The sequence below is a fragment of the Podarcis filfolensis genome (assembly GCF_964270895.1).
Source record: "Podarcis filfolensis genome assembly, chromosome: 1".
NCBI lineage: Eukaryota > Metazoa > Chordata > Lepidosauria > Squamata > Lacertidae > Podarcis > Podarcis filfolensis.
Window position 1 is genome coordinate 62,485,167 of NC_139604.1, and position 23,432 is coordinate 62,508,598.

General features: G+C 42.4%; 1 protein-coding gene and 1 long non-coding RNA gene across 2 annotated transcripts in view; one reads left to right on the forward strand and one right to left on the reverse strand.

Moving 5' to 3' along the window:
* Positions 1-4,537: 4,537 nt before the first annotated feature.
* The window catches only part of CTSD (cathepsin D), a 28,235-nt gene continuing 9,340 nt past the window's right edge, over positions 4,538-23,432 (reverse strand). Inside the window, exons 3-9 of the mRNA XM_083587657.1 lie at positions 15,235-15,358; positions 12,687-12,805; positions 10,652-10,851; positions 9,632-9,754; positions 9,166-9,310; positions 7,831-7,929; positions 4,538-7,226 (exon numbers count right to left, since the gene is read on the reverse strand). Coding sequence (XP_083443783.1) covers positions 7,056-7,226; positions 7,831-7,929; positions 9,166-9,310; positions 9,632-9,754; positions 10,652-10,851; positions 12,687-12,805; positions 15,235-15,358 — 981 coding nt within the window. The 3' untranslated portion in view covers positions 4,538-7,055. The remainder of the gene's footprint in view (positions 7,227-7,830; positions 7,930-9,165; positions 9,311-9,631; positions 9,755-10,651; positions 10,852-12,686; positions 12,806-15,234; positions 15,359-23,432) is intronic.
* On the forward strand, positions 10,820-12,529 carry LOC310750366. Its single transcript, XR_014542073.1, has 2 exons — positions 10,820-10,923; positions 10,978-12,529. It is a non-coding gene; the product is annotated as an uncharacterized lncRNA (long non-coding RNA).

Consider the following 23,432-nt stretch of genomic DNA (forward strand, 5'->3'; position numbering starts at 1 on the left):
GGGAGCTCGAACTCGTTTCCTGTGGAAAGATGAGGGAGGTCAAAGAGTTACGGCTAAACGAGAACAAAAAAGTTGAGGCCTCAGTGGATTTGAGGGTGGCGCACTCTCCGTACCGCCCAACACAAAGCAAACCCAGCCGACATCCCAACTGGAGAGAATACTGTATAGGAGAATATATATATTGCTAACAATTACTAGCATGAATTCATCATATTTTGAACTGAAACTAATAGTCTGGGTTAAATGTAAACAAAAAGCAGAAGTATCTTTTGCTAGCTCCATTCTGGGTTTCTTTAAAAATAAAATAAAACAAAAGCATCACTTTTTATATCCAAACAGTCTGGGGGTAGTGCCAGCCATTCCTGTTTTTTTCCTTTTTTAACAGCCTCTGTTTCGGGTACTTTCCTGAATTCTTGCACTTCTTGTCAAGGTTTTGGTCAGATAATGTACTGTCGTCCTTCTATTGGTTTGCTCTTTTCAGACTGGGATTTCTATCCAGAGTAATTCTGTAAACTGTGTTTCCTATAAGAATCCCTTTATTCTCTGAAGTACGCCACTTTCAGTTTGACCTTTCTATATATATTAATAGATCCATGATAGAGTATTTTGACTGGTTTTCACTGTTCCAGCAGATTCCTTGTACTCCATTTGCGGATAAGACTATCGGAGCCACATTGGTTGTCTCAGAGGGCAGCGTGCCTCTGAACTGAATACCACTTGCTGGGAATCACAAGTGGGGAGAATATTGTTGCATGCAGACGCAGGTCCTCCTTATGAACCTCTATAGGCATCTAGTTGGTCATTGTGAGAACAAGATGCTGAACTAGATGGACCTTTGGCCTGATCCAGCAGGGCTTCTTATGTCCTTATGTAACTTTGAGGTTCGTTTCATTTCAGTATGTTTTCTTACAATAGCTGGCCAGACACGGACAGGAAGCATACAATGGGGACATGGTGGCAACAGCCCTCTCCTGGGGGTTATTCATCAGTGATTGGTATTGAGAAATATGCTGCCTCCAGATCTGAAGATAGCATGTAGCTAACAAGCTGCGGGAGTCAGTGGAAGACAGGAGTGCCTGGCATGCTCTGGTCCATGGGGTCACGAAGAATCGGACATGACTAAACGACTAAACAGCAACATGTCTATTAGTAATCTTGTATTCCGTGAATAGGAGCACGACAGGAGTGCCTGGCGTGCTCTGGTCCATGGGGTCACGAAGAGTCGGACACGACTAAACGACTAAGCAACAACAATTCCGTGAATTTGTCTAATCTCCATTTAAAGCTAAATTGGTAGCCATTCTCACATTTTCTGATAACAGATTCCGTTGCTTAACTATGCACTACATTGCCTTTTGATTTTAAGTGTGCAATGACCAGCACTCTTGGAAGAAACTATTGCCCAATGCCTAACAATATTTCCTCCAGGAATCATCATCTCAGCTGCACACCGAGATTCTAAAAGCTCTGACTGGGTAGCCTGTGCATAGAATAAGGAGCATCTCAAAAAATAAAAGAAAAATGCTGCTTTGAAAGCTCTCTCAGTATGCCCTTGTTGCATGGCATACTCATCTGCTTCTAAATAGATAACAATACTTTGCATTTATATAACATATTTAAAGAGTTCAAAGCACGTCACGTACATCAGTAACCCTTGCAACAGCTCTGTAAGGCAGGCCTCAAAGAATAAGTTCTATCGTACCAAGGGAAGGCCATGTCTCTAGTTACCACTTATCTGGGGTGGGAGGATAGTCAGGAAATATCTTCAGTTCCAATATGACTTCCTGAGATACTGTATTTCCTCTCAGCTGATAGCCTTGGGCCTGTGATTTGTTCCATTTAATAGGCAGGCTGAGTTTCATTGTAGTCTGTCTCCTTTAAAAAGTGCTTATAATAAATGCCAAGAGGTTCATTTTTTATATATCAATTACCTTTCCCATGGGGTTTGTGGATGGCTTCCATGAAGGATTTGTAGAATAATGTAGCCAAGATAGTACTACCAAGAGAGAGAGAAAGAAAGATGTGTAGACATATGTATGCTAGTGAGCATATAGTGATATATTTCTGACCATGTAGATCTTGGTTGAAATCCACTTTCGGCTATAGAGACCTTGGGCAAGCCACTGTCTCTCTGTTTAAATCAGCCCAATTCTCACCACATAAAGCTATTGTCTGAGGATACCAGTAACCCCATCTATGCCAACCTTAGTGCCTTTAGGGAAAGGCAGGATGAAATATTGAAAGATGCTGGTTGATATGTAGTATCCAGCTGTCTTCTAAGAAGTCACAGGATGGGATCGCGAGGGCAGCTTCAAAGAACCTTCAGATACGGAGAGGTAAGCAATACAGAACAGCAGCAATCCATCTCTCCTTTCTGCCACCTCCTCAAAATGCTGTACTGTGCATCAGTAGGTGGGTATGCTTGTGCCTGCTGCCTCCATGAAGTATCTCTGTGTTGCCCCACCCCTCCTCTCTAGATAGAGGCTTTTAAACTACACTTCATTTTTATTTCCCATCCCAAAGGAAACTGATAATAAATAAACCAAAGGAGTAGAAGAAACGGAAAGCACTTATGGAAGTTTTGCAAGTAAAAATAGTTTCCCAAACAATAAAATGTCTTTACTAGGTGGTGAAACATTCAGTTTGAGGCTGTTGCCATTGCTTTTATCAGAGGTGGGGGAACTGGAGTTCCTCTTGCTTAGCAAGGATAGTGAACTTCAGGCTTGGAGGCCAAATGAGGTCCTCATTCTTGGATCCTCAGGACTCTCCCAAGCCATACCCACTCTCGCTAGGTCACAACCCTCACCAGCAGCCCTGTTTTGTACCCTCATGTGTTTTTTTGCCTCTCCTTGCCTGGGAGAGGGATGTCCGACTGTGTGTAGAAAGAGGTTTTTGTACAAAAGGTAAAATTAACTCGCTGCTACACCCACGTTTGCTTCTGGCCCTGTTCACCACTGGCATGATGTGTCCTCTAGAAGGCTGAAAAAGTTCCTTGCCCCTGCTCTAGACGGTGCTAAAATACAGCTCCCATCAGCCTCGGCAATGAACAAGGATTGACATTTTAGTCCAACATTATCTGGAGTTCCACATGATACCCATCCTTGTCTTATGTAGAGCAAATCAATAACTTCAGGTTACTCCACTTCTCACCAAGTTCACCTATTTACTTTTAAGTTCATCATATGGCAAGTAGTAGACCTTTAAGCAACGACAGCATAACTATTCTCTACAGCAATTAAATGCATAGGGTCTGCTCTCTTCTGTATTTTGCAACGCTCCTTGGAATTGCTCTTTCCATACTGAGAATTGCTTGCCTACTTTCTTTTGTGTGCCTATCACATATGCTAATGTTCAGCATATTTGTCAACAAGGTATTCAAAGTAAGAAAGAAAATAATAATAGAATCCATTTCACTGCACTGATTTGATATAGCATATATGGCAGCAAACAGTACTCCTGCTGAGGCTGTCAAATGTTTATTTATTTCAGACAGGCACACAAAACCATGCATGGCTCAGAAGAAATAGGTCATGTGACTGCATTATGGTAGGGAGACCTGTGTTTTTTAAAGACAAGCATAGCCTCTGTGTAACAACTAAACATTTGTATCTTGCATATATTTAGCAAATGACCGGGTTGTATTCAATTACGTCAGGGTAGACCCACTGAAATCAATGAACTTGAAAGTTTGTCTAGTTCACAGATCTGACTTAAGTCAGATATAGCCTATCATTAGCAAAACTTTGAAGTTGCTTCTGTAGTACAGGCATAAGCAACAATTCTGTTTGGGGCCTGTGGTGGCGCTATATGTGTGTGGCTTAATGAAATTTAGATTAAGAACCAAGAGTGTATTTGGAAAGGCAATTGATTTGCTTGCTCCATATGGGAATTAGGCATCGTAAATCAAATTACTCAGAGCAGAAAGCACCTCTGCCAACTCCCCTCCCTCAGTCTTCTCCAATCAGTGTCTTTTGCTGCTAGCTCTCCCCATCTTAAGAAGCAACTAGGAACATTTTGCAGACCCTAGGCACAGCAGCAGCAACCTCAGCTTTCAAGAAGCAATGCACTTCTCAAGGAAGGTGTAGTTTCAATAAACAAAATGTAAAACCAACTGCGATGTCAATCGTGTTCTTTTAAAAGGATATACCAATTCCTAGCAGATGGGCTATGTGGGATGTACAGCCATTGCATAGTGTGTTGCCAGCAGTAGCACTGAGGGCCTGGAAAAGATTAGTTTGTTGCCTAAATAGAATAGAATTCATGAACCCCAACAATTCTATTGAGAAACCTATTGGTAGAGCAGCTCTGGAAACTACAGGGACATTCCATTAAGAGGGGGATGGGGATGCAATCACCCTTGAACTTTTTTCAAAGTAAAGATGCATAGGATCGTGCTGTAAACATAATGATCTGTGCCTTCTTTTCCATTCTGGATTAGCCTTGGTTTCTCAGCCAGTTTGGACATTGCTTGTACTGAATGGATCATCTGGTTCCTTGGAAAATACCTCCCAAACCACTCAAATGATGACGCAAGATGGAATGTAGAGGAGACAAAATTGTTTATTTTTTCATTACAATTTTTCTATGACAAATTGAGTGGAGAGATCAGCTACAACTTGCATCTGCCCAACAGGAGAGCCACAAGAGCATCTTACACATTTAGAAAAAGCAAGCAAAAAACAAGGGGGGAGTGGCAAGCAGCTCTAAATGTATTCCAAACAAGCGGATTCCTCTACTGAACCTTCCAAAGGTCTGCAGAGAACGCTCTCCTCCTTTATAGACTATGCCACATGCCTTTTAAAGGGGTGGTGGTGGGGCTGCTGTTAGCAGTTGCCTCCAAGAGACTGAAACATATACCATTACCGGCCAATCAGCCCACTCAGTGCTAATGAGCGAGAGATACTTTTTTATATATAATATACGGCATTCATGATAAAATCTCTTCAAGACAAAAGACTTGTGTTCAATCTTATCCTGATATGAATGACCACCTAAAGAAAACTTAAGACACTTTCTATACAGCTTCTCTTAAGAACAGCTTTGGGCACTTAAGTTTGAATTGAAAGTTCCTAGAGTATTTGTACTTGATATTACTCAGTGAGAAGCTATTCAGTGACCTTGAATTACTAGTTCAGGGTTGAAGACTGTTAGGAGGAGCTAAGCAGGGATTTTAAAGAAAAGTATTCAACCCAACCGGGAGGGTGGGGGTGGGGGTGGGGTCATAGTCTACGACATGCAGCATATTCACAAATGTATGTTCAAATTCCTGATGCCTTTTACTCCCCCGTGTTCACCAGCTTTTCTATTGTGTTGCTCTTCATGAACCAGATTTCATCTAGTTTAAAATAAAGCATCTTCAGCGAAGTGTGCTTGGCTCTGCATCAGAACAGCTCTTTGTTTAAATCTAAAAGTTGTGTTCTGTGTTATCCGTGCTGTCTCGCAACCTTAGGGCTGGGCTCCAAAATATCAATGGAACATTTCAGATTTATCTAAAAAGATGCTGGAAGACTTCATTTACCAACTAAATGATGACGTTCCAGTTTGTTCAACTAACATCTACCTAGCTTACCTCCACCTTCCTGTCCTGAGGGGCTGCTCCATGCCTTCTGCTTGCCAGGCCAAAATCAGACGCCAATGCAGAGTCAGCTCTTTTTATAAAACACTTTCCATAAAAGTCTAGGTAACCAGAATCAATCTGTGCAGAGACCAAGCTTCTCATAGCAGAGTAAGTTTCGTAACAATGGTGGGGAACCTTTTTGGCCCAGCGTGCCAGATCTTCATCTCCCCACAACCCACAGGTCAACTCTTGACAGGTGGATGATCCTGGCTACCTGCCAAAGTTGGCCCATGGGGTTGGAGGGAGAGAGTGACCAAGCAGGATTCAAACCCCTGCCTGTCAGCTGTTGAGCAGGAAGATCAGTCGTGCTTTCTGCAAGGGCAGGTTGAACTTGCCCCACAACCAAGGTTTTATCAAGAGATCTACAGGATTTTTCTGTACTGAGAAACGAGTGTCAGAGTAGCTGTGACTTGATTTAATAGTGGGGTGTGGGGAGAGGCCAAATTTGACAAAGCAACCTTGAGCAGGAAAGATCTCACAAAAATCATGGTCACTTTCCTTACACCCGCAAAAGAAGCTGGGAATTATGTAATGTGTGGGAAACCAAGAGAAAGAACTTGTAACAATGTATCGTGAAACTACAGTACCTGAATGGGGTTGCTCAGACCAAAATCAAAACTGTGGCCGTTTATAAAATATGAGATGGAGAACCCAATCATACCTTATAGAAATACCCATTTCCACAGTTATAACTTCCCAAGGACTCTCTACTCATTGGAGCCCATCTAACCCAAAGTGATGTGGACCTGCTACGTTTCTTTTAAAAATGCAAATCAGGACAATTTTGCTATATTCCCACATCCCCACAATGCAAGAAATACTACGGGGATCATTAGCCCAATGCAAATTCCGTGGTAACTTCCCAGCTACCTAGCACTTCCCCCATAAACAACTGTGAAAGATTCTGTTCTCTATGTTGCCTTTATATATATATCAATAAATTAAAAATGGGGAACAGCTAGGCAAGTGAATCTAAAAGCATGTATAAAGGGTTCTTTTTTGGAGCGGATAAATAATAGAATTGTAGGATTGGAAGGAACACCAAAGGGTTCATCTAGTCCAATCCCCTGCAACTGTGTTAATTTAAATATGGCATTTATAGTTCTTATGCTTAAAAAGGAATAGCATGTCAAGTAACCAGATGTTTGAAGAGCTCATACAATGCTGGGGCTCCTTAGGTATGTTTTTATTATAACTTTTCTATGGCCTGTATTATTCAAGGAAGGACAAGTGTTTGTTCAATGGTCACTAGTAACTTTTCAGATTATTATTATTTTTTAAAGATCTCTGCTCCTTCTTATTTAAATTTTAAAGTATCATTTTTTCCCCCTTTTAACTTTCCTGATTTTGTTCCTAATGCCTACAAGACACAGTAGAAAACTCCAGTGTGTTTGTGGGTGAATTTGGAGAGAGAGTGGGAGGTGGTTGTCAGTTGCATTTACGCACTGCCAGTGCTTCTTGCAAAACCAACGGCATCATTATCTCGATCAAACACGGTGTAATAACGGCCGATGAAGACATCACCCAGGATCCAAAGAGGTCCACCAGGTGGTGGGACATCCAAGCCTGAAAATCCACTCAAGCAAAGAGTTTCTCCTTGAACAGTAACCTACAGGGAGAGAAAAGAAGGTGTGGGTTTTTTAAAAACAAGAGAGTGAACGAGCGAGAGCATATTAGTCTTCTCTATAGTTGCACCTTGTTTGCTTCCTTTTGCAGTTTAGTGTTCAGGAGCACCTAAAGAGCCACCAGTTGTTGAAGAAGATCATGCATACAATCCCTCTTCAATATATATATATAAAAGCCCAAACATATCCTTGTAGAAAAGCCGTGATCAAACAATGTTTTATAGATGTGCATTGACCACTTAAGCAGCATTTATTGTCCCCTACAATATTTATTAGTTTTCAGTCCTCTTCCTGCTCCTCCCCAAAAAGAATTTGCTCACTAATCCTTCACTTAAGTAATTGGTATGCAATGAGAGAACTCAGTCTTAAGGTTTAACTAACTACCATGTAAAAAGACACAAAGGCAGAGTCCATTGTGCTTTTAAGAGTCCTAGCTATTTCCCCGAAGTGCACAGGATCCAGTGCAGATATAACAAATCTCTTACTAGATGCTGGATGAACATCAATAAAAGCATCTGGGGGACCCAAAACTGCTGCGTCTAGGATAGGTTGTTCTTAGGATGATCTCATAAATAGTTTTGAACTTACCTTCAAGGCATATTCATCTGGAGTGAGGGCATAGGATTTCCCTCCCAGGACCAAGTTCACAGTGGGAAGGGAAGACAGCTTATCACACGGAAGCATGTACTGAAAAATAAAAATAAATTGGAAGTATAAGAACCTTGTTGTAGAGCTATGAATTTTGACTCCTGAAGGTGTGTAGACAAGAACTAGCTAGTGACTCCTACACTCCACACTTCTCCCTAAAAGGGACTTGTTTAGGCTATATAAAAATTATGGAACAGGGGCACCTGGAACAGGGGCACCCCTTGGATTTTTCCTGCTGGCAACAAACATCTTGTCCTCAGCTGCAGTACAGGGGCAGCACTGAGCCACTGCTCATTGCTAGGATTACAGTGAACATTAAGTTCTCTATAAAAATCCCAAACATTACTACTACTACTACCTCTTACACTTCATTAGTGCCACATTCTGATGCCTTTCCCACAAAAAAGCCATATATCTTGGCAGTTAAAGAGATGGAAGATCCATATCTTGAGTGGACCTCCCTTCCTATACCTTTTAAGAACTACACAGACAGGAAATTTATCATTATACAGCAATTCTCAAAGTGCTGAAGCGGCAGCTGAAGCTGAACGTAGCAGAATTTCTCCTCCTATGCTATTGGCTGAGGGAGTTCTCTTAGACCCAGCTTACACAGCATGCAGGCTACAAATAAGCCCTTTGAGTGTAAGGGGTTCAGCCCTCACTTGAGCCACATTTTAAGCATTCTTCCCTCAGCCACTGGTCTGTTTGCATGTAATGACAGGATGTCGATGGCGCACCTGCAGAGGCTGCTGATCACAGGCATGCTAACATTACACACAAGCGCCAATGCGAAGCACAACATGTGGGATGTTGACACTGTAAGAAGTCTTGCATGCTGTATAAGCCAGACTGGAGTATGGACCTGAAAATCCTCTGAGGTGGAAGGGAGGGTATATAGAACTTATTATGGCCAATTCTTCCTAAGCAGGTTTGGTTGTGGGGGGAAAGCTGCAGTAACATAAAGGTCACCCAACATATGAACCGCTTTGAACTAGTAACCAAGCTGCTTTTGAGGTAGCAATCCAAGCTATTGGCTGCATCTGAACCCAATTGAGACCAAATCCAATATATAAAAAGCAGTGCTAGAGAATCTGTGACCCTTCAGATGCTGGACTCCCAAATCTCATCAGCCTCAGCCAGTGGAGTTGAGTAGAGCCGGAGCCTACCAACATCTGCAGGGTCCCAGGCTAGCCAGCCCTGATAGAAGCAGTAGTCAGGCTGCACATATGGATGTCCCAACATTAGACCCACCACCTCACCCCATTCCCACATTACCTGTCCTTTAATGATTGGCTTAGCTCCAATGGCTTTCTGCAGTTGCTTAATTTCATCTGTTGGGCCTGTGATGAGGGAGGTCCCTGTGTCTACAATAGCTTCACAGCCATCTTTGCACACAGTCAGGCCATTGCCAACATCAACCCTGGAAGAAGACAACAATTCCCAGATGTTATTTTGTTTTGTTTTTTTAAAGAATTCAATTCTACCCACCTTTGTGCAGTTGGGTGTAGCAATATCCTCAGCATTGGGGACTGAACTCCTTGTGTGCTACATGGCACAGCATGGAAGATTTTAGGAGAGTGGGGTTCCCCCCCACTGGAGTCTTCCCTTACTGCAAGCCCTACATGGTGTTACACAGCTCCCATTGGGGATATAGAACAATGCTTTATTGCAGGCAATCTATATGCTAATAAACTATGGACCCCCTTGTGCACCTGTGAAACAAACGAGAGAAGCAACTCACTTGTCCATGTGGACCTGCCAGTAAGCTTTGCGAGTGACGTTCACCCAGTTGAAGTCCCCAGTATAATGTTGTGGGTCCACCCCACCGAAAAGCAATTCACCTCCAGTGGCTGCTTTCGGATCCCTAGAAGAGGCAGCACACAAGTGGAGAAGGAAAATGTTAGTACAAAAACGGAGGGAGATCCATAGCTTCAGAGCAATACACTCAATGAACTGTGGAAATGTAAAGTGGAAAAAACATGGAAGGACAAGGATACAGAAGTGATGCAGGGCAGGAAAAAGGCCCCCAGAATCCAAGGGAAGCAATCCCATCCTTTGTGTACTTGGCACATTTCTTTTAGTCTGGCTATCCTAAGCAGAAAGTCCAAACTGAACTCAAGAGATATCTCCCCAAGTAGCACGTGCACCAGATTGGGTGGCAATCCTTTATCATGCACACCATGGTGGTCTATCTAAAGAGCTCAAGACTGCCCTGTGTATAGTTTCCCACAGGGCTGCACTGCAAGCCTTGTGTCGTGCTCATTTGCTGGTTCCCTGAGCCCTTTCACAGTTGTGGGCAGACTCTGCTGGGGAAACCCTTGGCCCAAACGCAGTAACAATGGGGCATTTCTTATATGACGCTGCAGGACTCTTTATTCATGATCAGGTGATTTGCACCATATAGTAATCAATGTTATGCACTGATTTTTTTGTGCATATATTGTATTGTGTTGTGGTTTTTTTAAAAAAGAATAAAGAATTGGGTGTGAGTCACAAGACAGAAATGAGTCAAAGGATATCAAGACATTTCTAAATGACAAACAGGAACTTCTTCCCCTGTCCATCACACCCTGATATTTCCTCTTCTCCTAATGGATGCCACACATAATCTTTCCATCTTCTTAAAAGGGCTTTATCTTTACGCAGCAAATGTAGGAACCACCACCACACATATGAAATAATTAAGACGTTTCTTTTGGGGATGGTTAGGCCTTTCCCTTTGGTCCTTGGCACACAAGTTAAAGCAAGGTTACATTCTCACCTGTTTAGATAAAAGGAAAACAGGTTCTTCTCCATTAGCGCCTGTTGCATTGCATTGTCAAAGAAAGGCAACACTTTATCCACAGAGATCTTAGGGTATGCCAGGCCAAGGATGCCATCAAACTTTGCAGCAATGAAAGTGATACCAGGCTGCTTGACAGCTTCACCAAACAACTGATTCTGGACAATCAGGTCACCAATCTGGGAGAAAGAGAAAGGAAGGTTGGGAGAACCCAAAACATACACATTTACACCATTATTGGAACAAATATGGTATCATTTTTCTGGTATTCTTTCATTGTCCTGCATGGGACAATGACAATAAAGATATCGTATATATCGTATATAGTAAGATAAAAACATGCTCAAGTGGTGCCAGGATCTCTCCCTTCTCAATACATGCCATATAAAGGCACATGGAACAGAGCAATCTTGAAAAACATAAAAGCTGATAAGGAGCATGCAGTTGCCTTCTTAGAAGCCATGCAACTTCCATTATCATCACGCTATTGTATTCATTCTGTAATTTTTAAGCGACTAAACTGCTTTTCTAAAGCTCAAGGCTGTGAGCAACAACAAACGCGAGTGTAACAAAAACCCACAAACACAGAATACAGGAACTAGACACAGAACCAAATGCTTGCTGAAAAGAGGAAGTTTTATCACCTCTCTGAAATCGCAGAGATGTTAAACTCTGAACTTCCCCCAGGCAGCAATTTTCAAACCTTGGGAGTCACTGTGGCAACAGCTCTGCTTTTTTCTGCTCCTGCCCTTCCTTGCTGCAGAGCCACAAAAGTGAGCAATGCCAGGTGAATCTGACCAAAGGCGGCACAGGGTGTGGGAAGGAGAAAGAAATACCATCCAGGGCTTCACATGAATTCATCTAGACTGTTTCTTTGCCACTCAATTTATGACCAGATATGATGAAATTGTGAGACTTGGCAAAGATTTTGTTTGGTATGTCAGAATTGTTCTTTCTAATCTCTTGCTTGTCTTCCTCACTATTAACATTCAGGAGGAATTTTAAAAACATCCCTGCTCACCCAGGCATTTGATGGTTGAAAGATACTGTTCCTAGCAACCCTGAAATTATTAGATGTGAGAACATGTGACTATTTTAATATGGTTTTAGATGCTCTCAAAGTTTTTCCTTGCTTTATTTTTTAATTGTGCTGTTATATTGCTTTATGGTTTGCCACCCTAGTTGTCTTTGGGGGGAAGGGCAGGACAAAAACTTAGTATATGATTATTCTGAATTTTTCTGCTCTGTTAGCAAACACTCCTAAGAATAAGAAGGGACAAGGCAACTTTGCCCTGTAATGTTGTTTCATCAGCCAGTGATTACATATCATAGTTAAGTCTCCCTTGCTCCCCTTTACTTGTAACGAGACACAATGGCTGAAGTTTTTTCAGAAACTAAGTTTCAGTGCTTGGTGCTAAATGCTGCTTAAAATAATTGTATCACCCTAGTCTAGCAACTTCCATCAACTTAACCTGGACAAGTACAGGCTCCCTTAAGGCCACAGCAGCTGTAGTTTACTTGAGGAGGATTACGAACAAACCAAGGCAATTCTTTCCAGACACATGTGGCTTTAAAACTGGCCACTAAAGATGGCAGGCTCATAGAATGGCCTGGCAAAGAGAGCTTCTGGGGCCTTTCACGGCACACCACGAGAAAAGCTGTTTTAATGTGCAGCGACAGGACAATAAATTTGAAACTAAGTTCTCCTACCTTGTCTTTTTTAAAAAAACAATAATAATAATAAATTACCACAATGCTGTCATTTACTTTCTAAGCAGCAAAACAAACCCACAGTGCTCTTAAACAAAGCTGATCACTGGCTAGGCAATCTATGTTTTGCGAAAAGCACATCCCATATGCCTCACAAACTTTTGGTACTATCCCCAGGAGTTCCTATCACACTACGATATTTTAGTACTCTCATATGGTGGTAGAGGTGGTAGGCTGTTGTTGTTTTGCTAAAGACTCAAAGCTTTAACAGCTTGGAGAAGAGAATTATTGGTGATGTACTAACCGTTACATGATCTTGGCTGAGAAATCCTGACAGGCTCCCAGTACCATAATGGATGGCAAAGTCTGTACCATTTTTCACATACGAGCTGGACTTGGAAGAATCGTATTTGTGATGCAGCACTGCAGGGGGAAAATAACACAACACACACACATAAATCCACACAGTCTACCAACTTGGAACACTTGACAAATATTTGAGGAGACACCAACCCCGTGTTCCAGATCAAACAGAAACTATAAGCCAATCCATAACCACTTTCTCACAGCTTTTTAATTATTGTTAGGAATAAAAATGTTTTGCAGCATTTAATTACTTGGAGGGAAAACAACAATTTGTTTTCACTACGTTCAGTTTTCTTGATTCCTCTATGTAAATACATTCAAGAAACAAGCAAAAGGCAATTGTGCTTTGATGCAGACCTGACTTAAGAGATGCACTTGATGTAGTATTTATTCTGGAAGAAAAAAAAAACCAGGACAGACATGGACAGTACCCACCCTGTAGTGTCACTTATCAGCCAACAACCCATAATATGGACAATTATAGGTTTCATTTCAAAACAACAAATTTCTAAGCAGCCAAATTGTTCTGAAGGGCTAGAGTGAAATACTGAATAATAGCAAATAGCAAGGTTACTGCTAACCCTGATTATGTGCAAACTTAGGGACTGATGTACTGGACTCATTTTATAAACAGAGGCCATGGTTACTTAATAATCACAGCTATATCGCTCCTGAACATCTTAAGTGGAGAAGCAGTGAAGGCATCTAGACGGCATATGAACCTAGTCTTCCTCTATAAATTGAACTTTTCATGCCATGCCCACAATGGTATCAGGGATGTTTAGGGAAGCAACTACAGTTAAATTGTAGTCCACCGGGGCTTCCGGAGAAAGGTGGTCTTTACCAAATCTTAGCTAGATTTGGCATGGTTGTAGCACAACTAACTGCCTGTTTCAAGTCCCATCTGCTGGGGAGAATACTTTTTCATTCCTCTTGAACTAAAGGGACTTCCAGAATAGGGTAGAACGACTGCCAATATGCATCTCTTTACCTGAAAGCATTAGCACAAAGTGCTTTCTAAAGCTCTTCGAACACATGGAGAATTAAGTGGAGAGATCCAATTTGGCTGCTAAATTGGATTTGGAAAGTATATTTTGGGATTCAAGTATACCTGGCAGGTTTATTTCTTGAGGATTCCCAAGACATGAAAAACCCGGGTACACGTGCTGAGCTCACACACTTTTCAAGAGGGCTGAAAGCAGTTTGAGCGGCTTCATTTCCTATGAGGCACGCTTCTTCTTTTTTTGTCCTATGCATTTCTAGTCAAACAGGCGTTACAGAATAAAAGCTTGCAAAACCAGCTGGGTGTGCATAACAAGAGTAGAACACCCTCTTTCAAACCATCTTTAATAAAGTCATTATCAGTTTTCCACCTAAAGCAAGGGTGGCTAACAAGCAGCCCTGCAACTACTGCTGGAATAAAACTCCCACCAGCCCTCACCAGCATGGCCAGTGGTCAGGGATGCTTTAAAACTCCCATCAGTTTCAGCCAGCGGAGTTGCTGCGCACAGGTATGTTCAGAGGATGTGGTCGCCGTGATCTTTACCAATGTGCACAAGGGTCTCATCACAAGCAGAAACAGCTGCATTTAATTCAATAGTCAGGGGAGACTCTTTAAATTAGTTAAGAGATGGAGTATATTTTATCATCACTTTAGGCGCTCAGAGGTAAAAAAGGTGGAATGATCAGCCACCAACTCTGTTTAAGTCAGCCTTTCTCAACCTGTGGGTCCCCAGATGTTGTTGAACTACAACTCCCATCACCCCTAGCTAGAAAGGCCAGAGCTCAGGGGTGATGGGAGTTGTAGTCCAACAACATCTGGGGACCACAGGTTGAGAACCGCTGGTTTAAGTGCTCTGACAGATCCTCTGAGAAAGAGTGTGAAACACAGTTGACAGCATAAGTTGTAAATCAGTGCTGGCTCTCCAGATGCTGCTGGACTATAAGTCCCATTGTCCCTGACCACAGGGTCCAAGTTGGCTGGGGCCAACGGGAGCTGGAGCCCAGGAGCAGGTTATCCACTCCTGTTCTAAATGGCCAAATGTTATTCAGAACTTAAGGTTATATTTAAATTTCAAATTGCTTCATATTCCTTGTGCAAGGTTATATGCCTCAATAATATAAGAACAGTGACAGGTAGATCTGGCTGACCAGTTTCCAGCGTGCTGAGGAGCATGCATCCCAGGAGAGAGAAGTACACTTCTTTGGCTCTCAAGCAATGGTCAGTTGAATCAAAGTATTCTTAAAAAGCAGCAAGGAGTGGGGAGTCAAGTTGGAAGCAATATTAAAAAATAGTGGACAGGAAGTACCTGGCTTCTCAAAATGAAGCACAGGACACAATCAATGATATAGCAAATAAAATTCTTTTTTAAAAGTTAGTCATTTTCATGCAAAGTAAGAGCTTGGCTTAGGCTTTATCACATAAATACACTATAGAGGATTAATGGATGGTGCTACTTAAGTCAGTCAACTGAAGAGATACTTACAGCAAGCAATGTCCAGCAAGTGGCACTTGACAGAAGGCACCCAGAGGTTGGAAGAGCCAGTGTCGAAGACCACAGTAAACTTCTGTGGGGGTGTCCCAATGCCAATCTCTCCATAATACTGAGCCTGCAAAATGAAAGTTGAGATGAGAGGACAAAAGGTAAGAAGCTGATCATTCCAGGCTAGCACCAGGTTTGCAAAGAAATAAAATAAGCATCACTTTCATGGTACTGGATTGCCAAATACAACGCTCATTACCCCACAGTATGGAGGATTACTACTAAGGGATCATTCTTACCACAGTGTTATTTATAGGATTGAGATAAGTCAGTGGCTACCGCAAAAGAAGCCACCAAACTTACGTAACTACCCCACGCCCATATCAAACTGCATATAGAGAGAGGGAGCAAGAGTGTGCACCAGGGAGGAATAATGATCAGAGTGTCAGACCAGGAGTAAGGAGACCCAGGTACAAATTCCCACTAAGATATGAAGCTTCCTTGGGTGTCTGTGAGCGAGTCATTCTCTCTCAGCCTGAACTACCTTACAGGTTTTCTTGTGAGGAAAAAAATGGGGCAGGAGGGATGGAGGCAATGAATGTTGCGTTTAGACCCTTAGAGGAAAGGAAGAAGATGCAAAATAAATAAATAAAAAGAAGAGGGAGTTGGCTGTATCAAGATGAGGAGACTCTAGATGCAAGTCTCATTTGCTTCCAAAAGATGTTGCAAGGGTCACCAGCTTGCATGTTTTTGCTGTATATTTTTTGTGTTTTTGTGGGTTTTTTGTTTCGTTTCGTTTCCGTGACTGTGTGGAACCCAGTTCAGCTACTGATTGATTGTGTGACTGCAGTACATTGTTTATTGTTTTCATTTTATGGATCAATTGTCTCATTAGATAGTAAAATTCATGTTAAATTGCTGTTTTAGGGGTTGTTTTTAAAAGTCTGGAACAAATTAATCCATTTTGCATTCCTTTCTGTGGTAAAGCGCACCTTGGTTTTGGAACACTTTGGTTTTGGAACGGACTTCTGCAACTGATTAAGTTTGAGAACCAAAGTACCACTGTAGTTATTATAAACTACACTTTGCCTACACTTTGTCATTATGATTGATATCACATGTGGGGCTTAGATGAGGAACCTGTGGCCCTCCAGAGGTTGTTGGATTACAACTTCCACCATCATACCCAACCATTGGCCATGCTGGATGGAAGAGTTAGAGTCCAGCAGAATAAAGAGAGCCACATACTGCTCATCCTTGGCTTAAACATGGCAATGTTTAATTGCCAGTATGTTCGGAGCACAGAGATGCATTATGCCTCTCTATTATTCCCAAGAGTAAGGCTTTAGCCACTCAGAGCCAAGAGATTTCACTCCAACCCTAAGAATGAATTGCTACCATTCACTTATGTGGAAGTACTAAAATGCTCTATTTGAACAAGGGCTAAGCCAACTCTTTACTGCAAGTTCATTCCCAACATCCAAAAATCTAGCAAATGCTCATATGCAATGGCTCCATGATGGATACAACATGATGTCATCATTCCTCTTCCCTGGTTCCCTTGGGAAAGTGTGCTTGAATTTAAAACAGTTTTTTGTATCCCAAACATGCCCAAAACTTATATGCAAATCTCTCAGCAAAACTTCCAGTCATATATTGCAACAGAATGTCTAACTCCCTTTAGTGTGTGTGTGTGTGGGTGGGTGGGTGGATGGATAAGAATGACAGAAGGTGTACCCAATTTCATCCTCAATGTTTGGGAGTTACCGCCTTACAAAGGTAGATTCAAAAGTCCATGTTTTGGTGACAATATTTAAACTTCACTTGGCTCAGCCAGTATCTTCATTTTGCTTACCAGCACATGTGCTTGCCTACTCAGAGTTCCTTGGGCACAAGTGCACAAAAACTGGTGGATGAGAGGAGCTCCCAAGGCAACAGCTAATGACACAGCCAATAGCTCCACCACTCAGGGTGGGAGATGCTTTTCATTCCTCTGGTCAAGCTACTTGGGCACAAAAATGTTACCTGCATTTTGTGCCTACAGCCTATGGAGATTAAAGGAAATTATACTGCCATCTCCTCGCTGGCATCTCACATTAAAACCATTATTGTATTAGGGCAGGGTGTGTTTTGTAACCTAGTACCTATATAGCACTTCGTATAAGCCAAAAATATTGGCTATTACTTTTAAAGCACAGCGGAGAATTAGAGGCTGTAAATCACCTTGTAATTAACCAGGACTGCTGCCTTGATATTCATTTTGTACTTAAGCAACTTTTGTTTACAAAGGCCAGTGTTTTATGCAACGTTTATCTGTACGAATTCTCACACACACGCGGAGGAATAAAGTCCTGGGTCAGTATTTAGAAATCATTATATTCCATTCTTGTCCATGCTCCTAAAGCTAAAGTTGAGGTGCCACATGGTCTCTACACATTTTTTTTTAAAGTATGCAGAATTTTTGTTGCAATGCAATAAATCCTATGTATTGCTCACCTGTGCTTCCTGGAATAGTTGCTATACTATGAAGGAACCACCATTCAGGCAGGAGCCTGGCAGCCTTTGCACTCAAATCAGAAGGGTAGTTTAAGTAGTTGAACCAGGAAGATGCTCACATTCCAGATGGGAGGAATTAAGCTGTCTAGAAAGAGGGAGCTGAGTTCAACTAAGTTTTGGTCAGAGTAGACCTACTGAAATTAATGGATCTAACTTGCCACATTTAATTAATGGTTTTATTCTGAGTAAAACTGAATTGCATTCCATCCAGGCATGGGGAACCTGTAACCCTCGAGACATTGCTGGGCTCCAACTCCCATCAGCCCTAGCCAAGGATGATGCAATGTGTAAGTCCATCAGCATCTCAAGAAAGATTCCCCATCCTGCCTAAGGAGCATGTGAAGCTGCTTATGCTTAGGATGGTCATTTACCAGGACATGTACGTGATGGGAAGGAATTGCTACGTATCCATTTACTAGCATCATTTTGCAGATTCCTCCATTAGGACCTACACTGTTGTGAAACACACACACCTATTTTTGGGGAGGGGGAAGAGACACAGGAAGGACTCTGGAAGTGAGCCACTGCTGCTGGAAGACAAGCAGTAACTCCCTCCCTCCCCACCCTGAAACACTGAGTGGGAATTCTGCAAGCAGCAACTAGAGCAATGACACAATGGGTTTGTGCTAACAGCAGCCAGATGGGTCCTACTGTTTAATACGGTCCAACAAGTGGCAGGGCAGAACTAAAAATGAAACAGCACCTATCCTATGAGAGGGCACAGTACCCCTCCCCAAGGTTTCCCCACACCCATTTTTGCTATGTGTTAAAGAGAAAATATTTTGTAACAAAGGTCCACACACACCGCCTTAGCTAAGCTGAGTAAATGGAGGTTACTTGCTCCTCATCCCTCTCTAGGGCTGCAGCTACTATGGCAGGGAATATATTCCAGACTCCTCCAACTTTTAAACAAGAGGGAGGGAGGGAGACTCTCTTAGGTTTCCAAAGACATCCTAGCAAACCATGCAGTCAGCATTTGACTCAATTGCTCAATGAGACATAAACGTGTTCCCTTTCTGCTCCAGCATAAGCACCAGTGAGTGCAAAAGTAGCGTACATGCTGAACCAACAAGGATTAAGTAGGTCTTTACGCCTTTTGCTTCCAGTACATGTACTGACCATAGAAAGGGGGTGAAAGGGAGGGGAGGAGAGGACTTTCCAGTTGCAAAGAGCTCTTCATCTACCACAATCAATATCCTGTAGCCTGCTGAAATTTGCACTTAATGGAAGAATGCTTTGGATGTTTCCTCCCTCCTCAGCTGTCACGGCCATAGTATGCAACGGACAACAAACCTCACTTCCCTGACTTTAAAAAAACCACAAAAACTTATTGGAGCAGGATCCCTGCTAAACTGCTTAGGTACAGCTTGCTGTTCCCATCCGCTGGCAATTGCTGCACCTCAGCAGTGGGGAAAGCTGCGCCTCTTCCCATTTTTGCTGATCCAACAGCTATTACAGAAGTTCTGCCTGGAGAAAGAAGAAAGGGTGGCAACCCAACGCACATGGCATTTTTTTTTTTGCTCCAGAACAGGTTTGTGAACTTTGCCAAGTGTTTTCCTGGCATGAGTAGGCACAGTGCACTTATTTTTTCATCTTGAGAACCACAAGCATTTTTTCCTACTCATTTACATTTGAATGTGTTGAAAACTGCTGATGTGGAGCTACTGGTGGCTTATACCCCTCTTCAGGTACACCTGCCAGGAGATTGCTGCAATCCACAGCAATATCTGGATTGGGATCTTCAATCTGGGATGAGCAATAATTGACTGAAGGATGGCAAAAACATAGTTTCTCTTCTCCTCCCTATCACTTTTGAAAGCAAACTATAAAAAGGGGACCATGAGCTGCATTGATCACAGTCTGTTAAGGCCGTTTCTAAGCTGTCTGCTGCAGACATGGGGCTGCCACTATATATAAAATGCACAGAGAAACACCATGCCTGCTATATATATATATATATATATATATATATATATATATAGAAGAAGAAGAAGAGGAGGAGGAGGAGTTGGAGGAGTTTGGATTTGATATCCCGCTTTATCACTACCCAAAGGTGTCTCAAAGCGGCTAACATTCTCCTTTCCCTTCCTCCCCCACAACAAACACTCTGTGAGTGGGGCTGAGAGACTTCAAAGAAGTGGGACTAGCCCAAGGTCACCCAGCAGCTGCATGTGGAGGAGCAGGGACATGAACCCGGTTCCCCAGATTCAAGTCTACCGCTCTTAACCACTACAGCACACTGGCTCTATACCAATTCCCTAGCATTGGTGTCTCTACCGAGCATTTACCTGATGCCACCACTAATGCACCTAGTCCATCCTGCCTCTGTTCTGCACTGCAACCCCTAATAGTTGCACCTGCGAGGCTTGTGTGTGTGGTCATCCATGCATTATACAACTAGAATTGTAGAGTTGGAAGGGACCATAAGACTCATCTAGCCCAACCTTCTCTTTTGTCCAGTGTCCACAACACTGAGATTTAGAGTCTTATGCTCTACTGCCTGAGCTATCCCTTTGCCAGTAAGGGCAAGAGTTAAGACATACATTAAGTGAAGGATTTCATATTTGGGTGGCTCACTTGAGTTTGGCAATTAAAGATAAGAAATTCACTTCAATTCTCCCTTCCTAATATAGACAGGCCATTGTGTAACAGCCACCATCGGGACTGCTTCTCAAGAAAGATGGAATAAAGCCAAGACAGGTATGAAGCTGTTACAACACCTAAACAGATTGGGTTGGTGGGGGGCAGCCTTACTCTAAGTGATATTAATTGGAAAGCTGACTCAGAAGTGTCTTGTTCTTGCAAACTGCAAATGAGGTGGTGTTTAGAGGAGTGGCAGCAACTTGGCTAGGAGGGCTAGGCCTTAGGCTAACAGGGAGTTCCTCTCGGAAATATACAGAAGAATGATCTCCACCTGCACTTCAAGCCAGAAAACTGACAGAGCGACTGTTTCCAACTTTAATTTTGACCACTTTAGAAAGCTGTCACAAGTACAACCTTGACCACCTTCGCAACCTTAAGGAAGGAAGGGTGAACACCCTATCGGCCATAAACAACAGCAGCACCCATGGACCTGCCATTTTTTGTATCCACAGAATGTGTCTAGTAGCGTTGGGTTCCTTTTGCTTTGGGTGCAAGAGGTGCTGGATTCACATCCCAGGCAAAACCTTGAAACCTTAAGGTTTTATAAAGGGCTCCAACATAGCCAAGTAGTAGGTCTGAAAACTCTGGAGAGCCTCTGCTAGCCAGTACAGACAATAGTGAGGCAGATGGACAATGGTTTGATGCAAGGGAAAGCAGCTTCCTTTGCAGGATGCTCCACTGTGAGAAGCTTGACTAGGCATAGCTATAAAAGCACCAGGAATATATATTTCTGCCTGTGTGAATGAGTGCAGAGTGGTCTGGGTGTGTCAGAGAGAGCTTCCAGTCCACTTCGAGAAGATTGCCAAAGTTTGCTATTTGCCAACAGCAGCAGCATTTTTTAAAAAAAACAGCTGACAGTAACAAGCTTACAACAGTCATGAAGCAACTTTTCCTTCCACTTTTGCCATTTACAGAAGGAAAGGTGTTGCAAAATAGGAGGATATAACAAAGATTCAATGCGGTGAAAGAGGGACAAGACTGACCAGCTGATGTTGGAAACAACAGCATCAAGCTGAGGTTTGGGGGGTTTTTTTGTAGAAGAAAGAAAGAAGAACTAGCTGAAGCCAACCACTTCTATATTGGACTTGTCAAATTCATCCAGATCTCTATCCACCAGACTTCCCCAACCTGCTGCCTTCCACATGTTTTAGACTACTCCAAATGTGCGAGGGCTGATGGGAGTTGTAGTTCAAAACATCTGGCAGGTCCCACATTGGATTAGTGTGCTGCCTTGTTCTGGTGTAGCAGCCAACTAGTCCAAAGCAGCCTCACTTTGTAATGGTGGATCAGCATAGCCGCGGGTGTGCCCCACTCTAGAGGCTAAATGCAATCTAAATTAGGACTGGGCTGTAATTTTGAAGAAGTTTTTTACAGTACCCAAATGAGAAGTCAACACTGCTTCCCATATTAAGCTCAAATATCAACCTATGTAAACAATCCCCTTGCTTGCAACATTCATTTAAAAAAGGGGGAAGGGAGGGAGAGAGAATCTTCCAGATATGTAATTCTAGCAGAGCAACACCCAAAACTGTTTCAGGATCTGAAATGTGCCCAGAAGAATTAAAGCTTTCCCTAAGAACACAAGTGGGACCTGCAAGAAAATGTGGTGTAGAACAATTCCGTTCAGGATTCCAACCACCACGCTCCCCCTCCCAACAGGCAGTCAGCATTCCATGCCCACTGAGCATGCTCAAGCTTCATCAAAGCATTTTTCTGGGGTCCCTCCATGGGATTCTCTTGATAAAAAGAGTTGTTCAGGTCTGCAGTTCCATTGGAAGGCTACTTAACCGGGCAAATGAGTTAGCAAATCCAGTTGTATACATGGGGAAAACATTCTCTCATGGCAAAAGGATTTATAAGCTTCTGGACTATGTGTGTGTGTCACAAGAGAGAGCTCATCAGTAAGCTATTATTTGCACAATTATCATGTCAGGAGCTCTGCTACAGTTTATCTGTCTCATGACTAGACTTCAAAATAGATGCACAGCCCTTTTGTAGATAAAGCTAACTGAAACTAGCTGGGTTTTTGTACCACAAACCATGAACCCCCCCATAGTCTTATCTCCTCATGGAACAAGACAAATTGGGAGCATTGCAGGATGGTAGGAAGGGGGGGGGGAGAGAGCAAGTCTTAGATGTAGCAATATTCCAAAGCTAGCCCCAATCCAGCCTATGCGAAATACCCAGAACACATCAGAGGCAGGAGGGTGAAGCCTTGTCACTTTTTGTTCATTTAAAAAAGTAAAAAAAAAATCACTGGTAGCGCAATCAAACTTTTACAGTGCTTAAGATCTCATTTGCCATTCTTCACAAAACAGGAAATAAGGCAAAAAAAGAACCATTTAATATATTCTGCTTGTCCCAAAAGTGAAAGGGATATATCTGGGAGCAATCTATTCTCTCCCATCACTTTTCTCCAAGCCACTAGTTTTGAAGCTTGCAGTTTAGACCCAGTGTTTGGGAGAATGCCTACCATCTACCCGTTAAATTCAGCGACACTTACTGTTGCGGGGATAGGAATAAAATTGTTTGATGATTGGTTGCCAATTACAGCTGCTACAAATTTCGGGTGCTTCTGGTAACAGAAACACTTTAATAAAGGCGTTTGTAATTTCCTGCAAAAAATATACATTTCTCATGCAGGGTAACAAACCAAAAAGCCTAGCATTAAAAAAACCTTGGGACATTCCTTGAAAGTTTCTAGATAATTATCATTTTCTGAATATACAGGGAGAAATTTAGCAGAGAAAGTCCCTGGTATATGTTCTTAGAAGGGTGAAGTATAAAGGAAGGAAAGCAAGCAGAATATCTACTGATTGCTTTTCTCCAAGGGAAATAAGGACAATCAGGTTTGTGATGCCTGCTCTCTTCTCTGGTCCATCCCCCAATATCTTCAACTGCTCCAGTGACCTGCAGTCAGGAGGAAGTTACAGATCCTACTCTTGAGGCATAGAGGCATATAGTGATCCACTACCATTGCCCCAAACCCATGTGTTATTTCT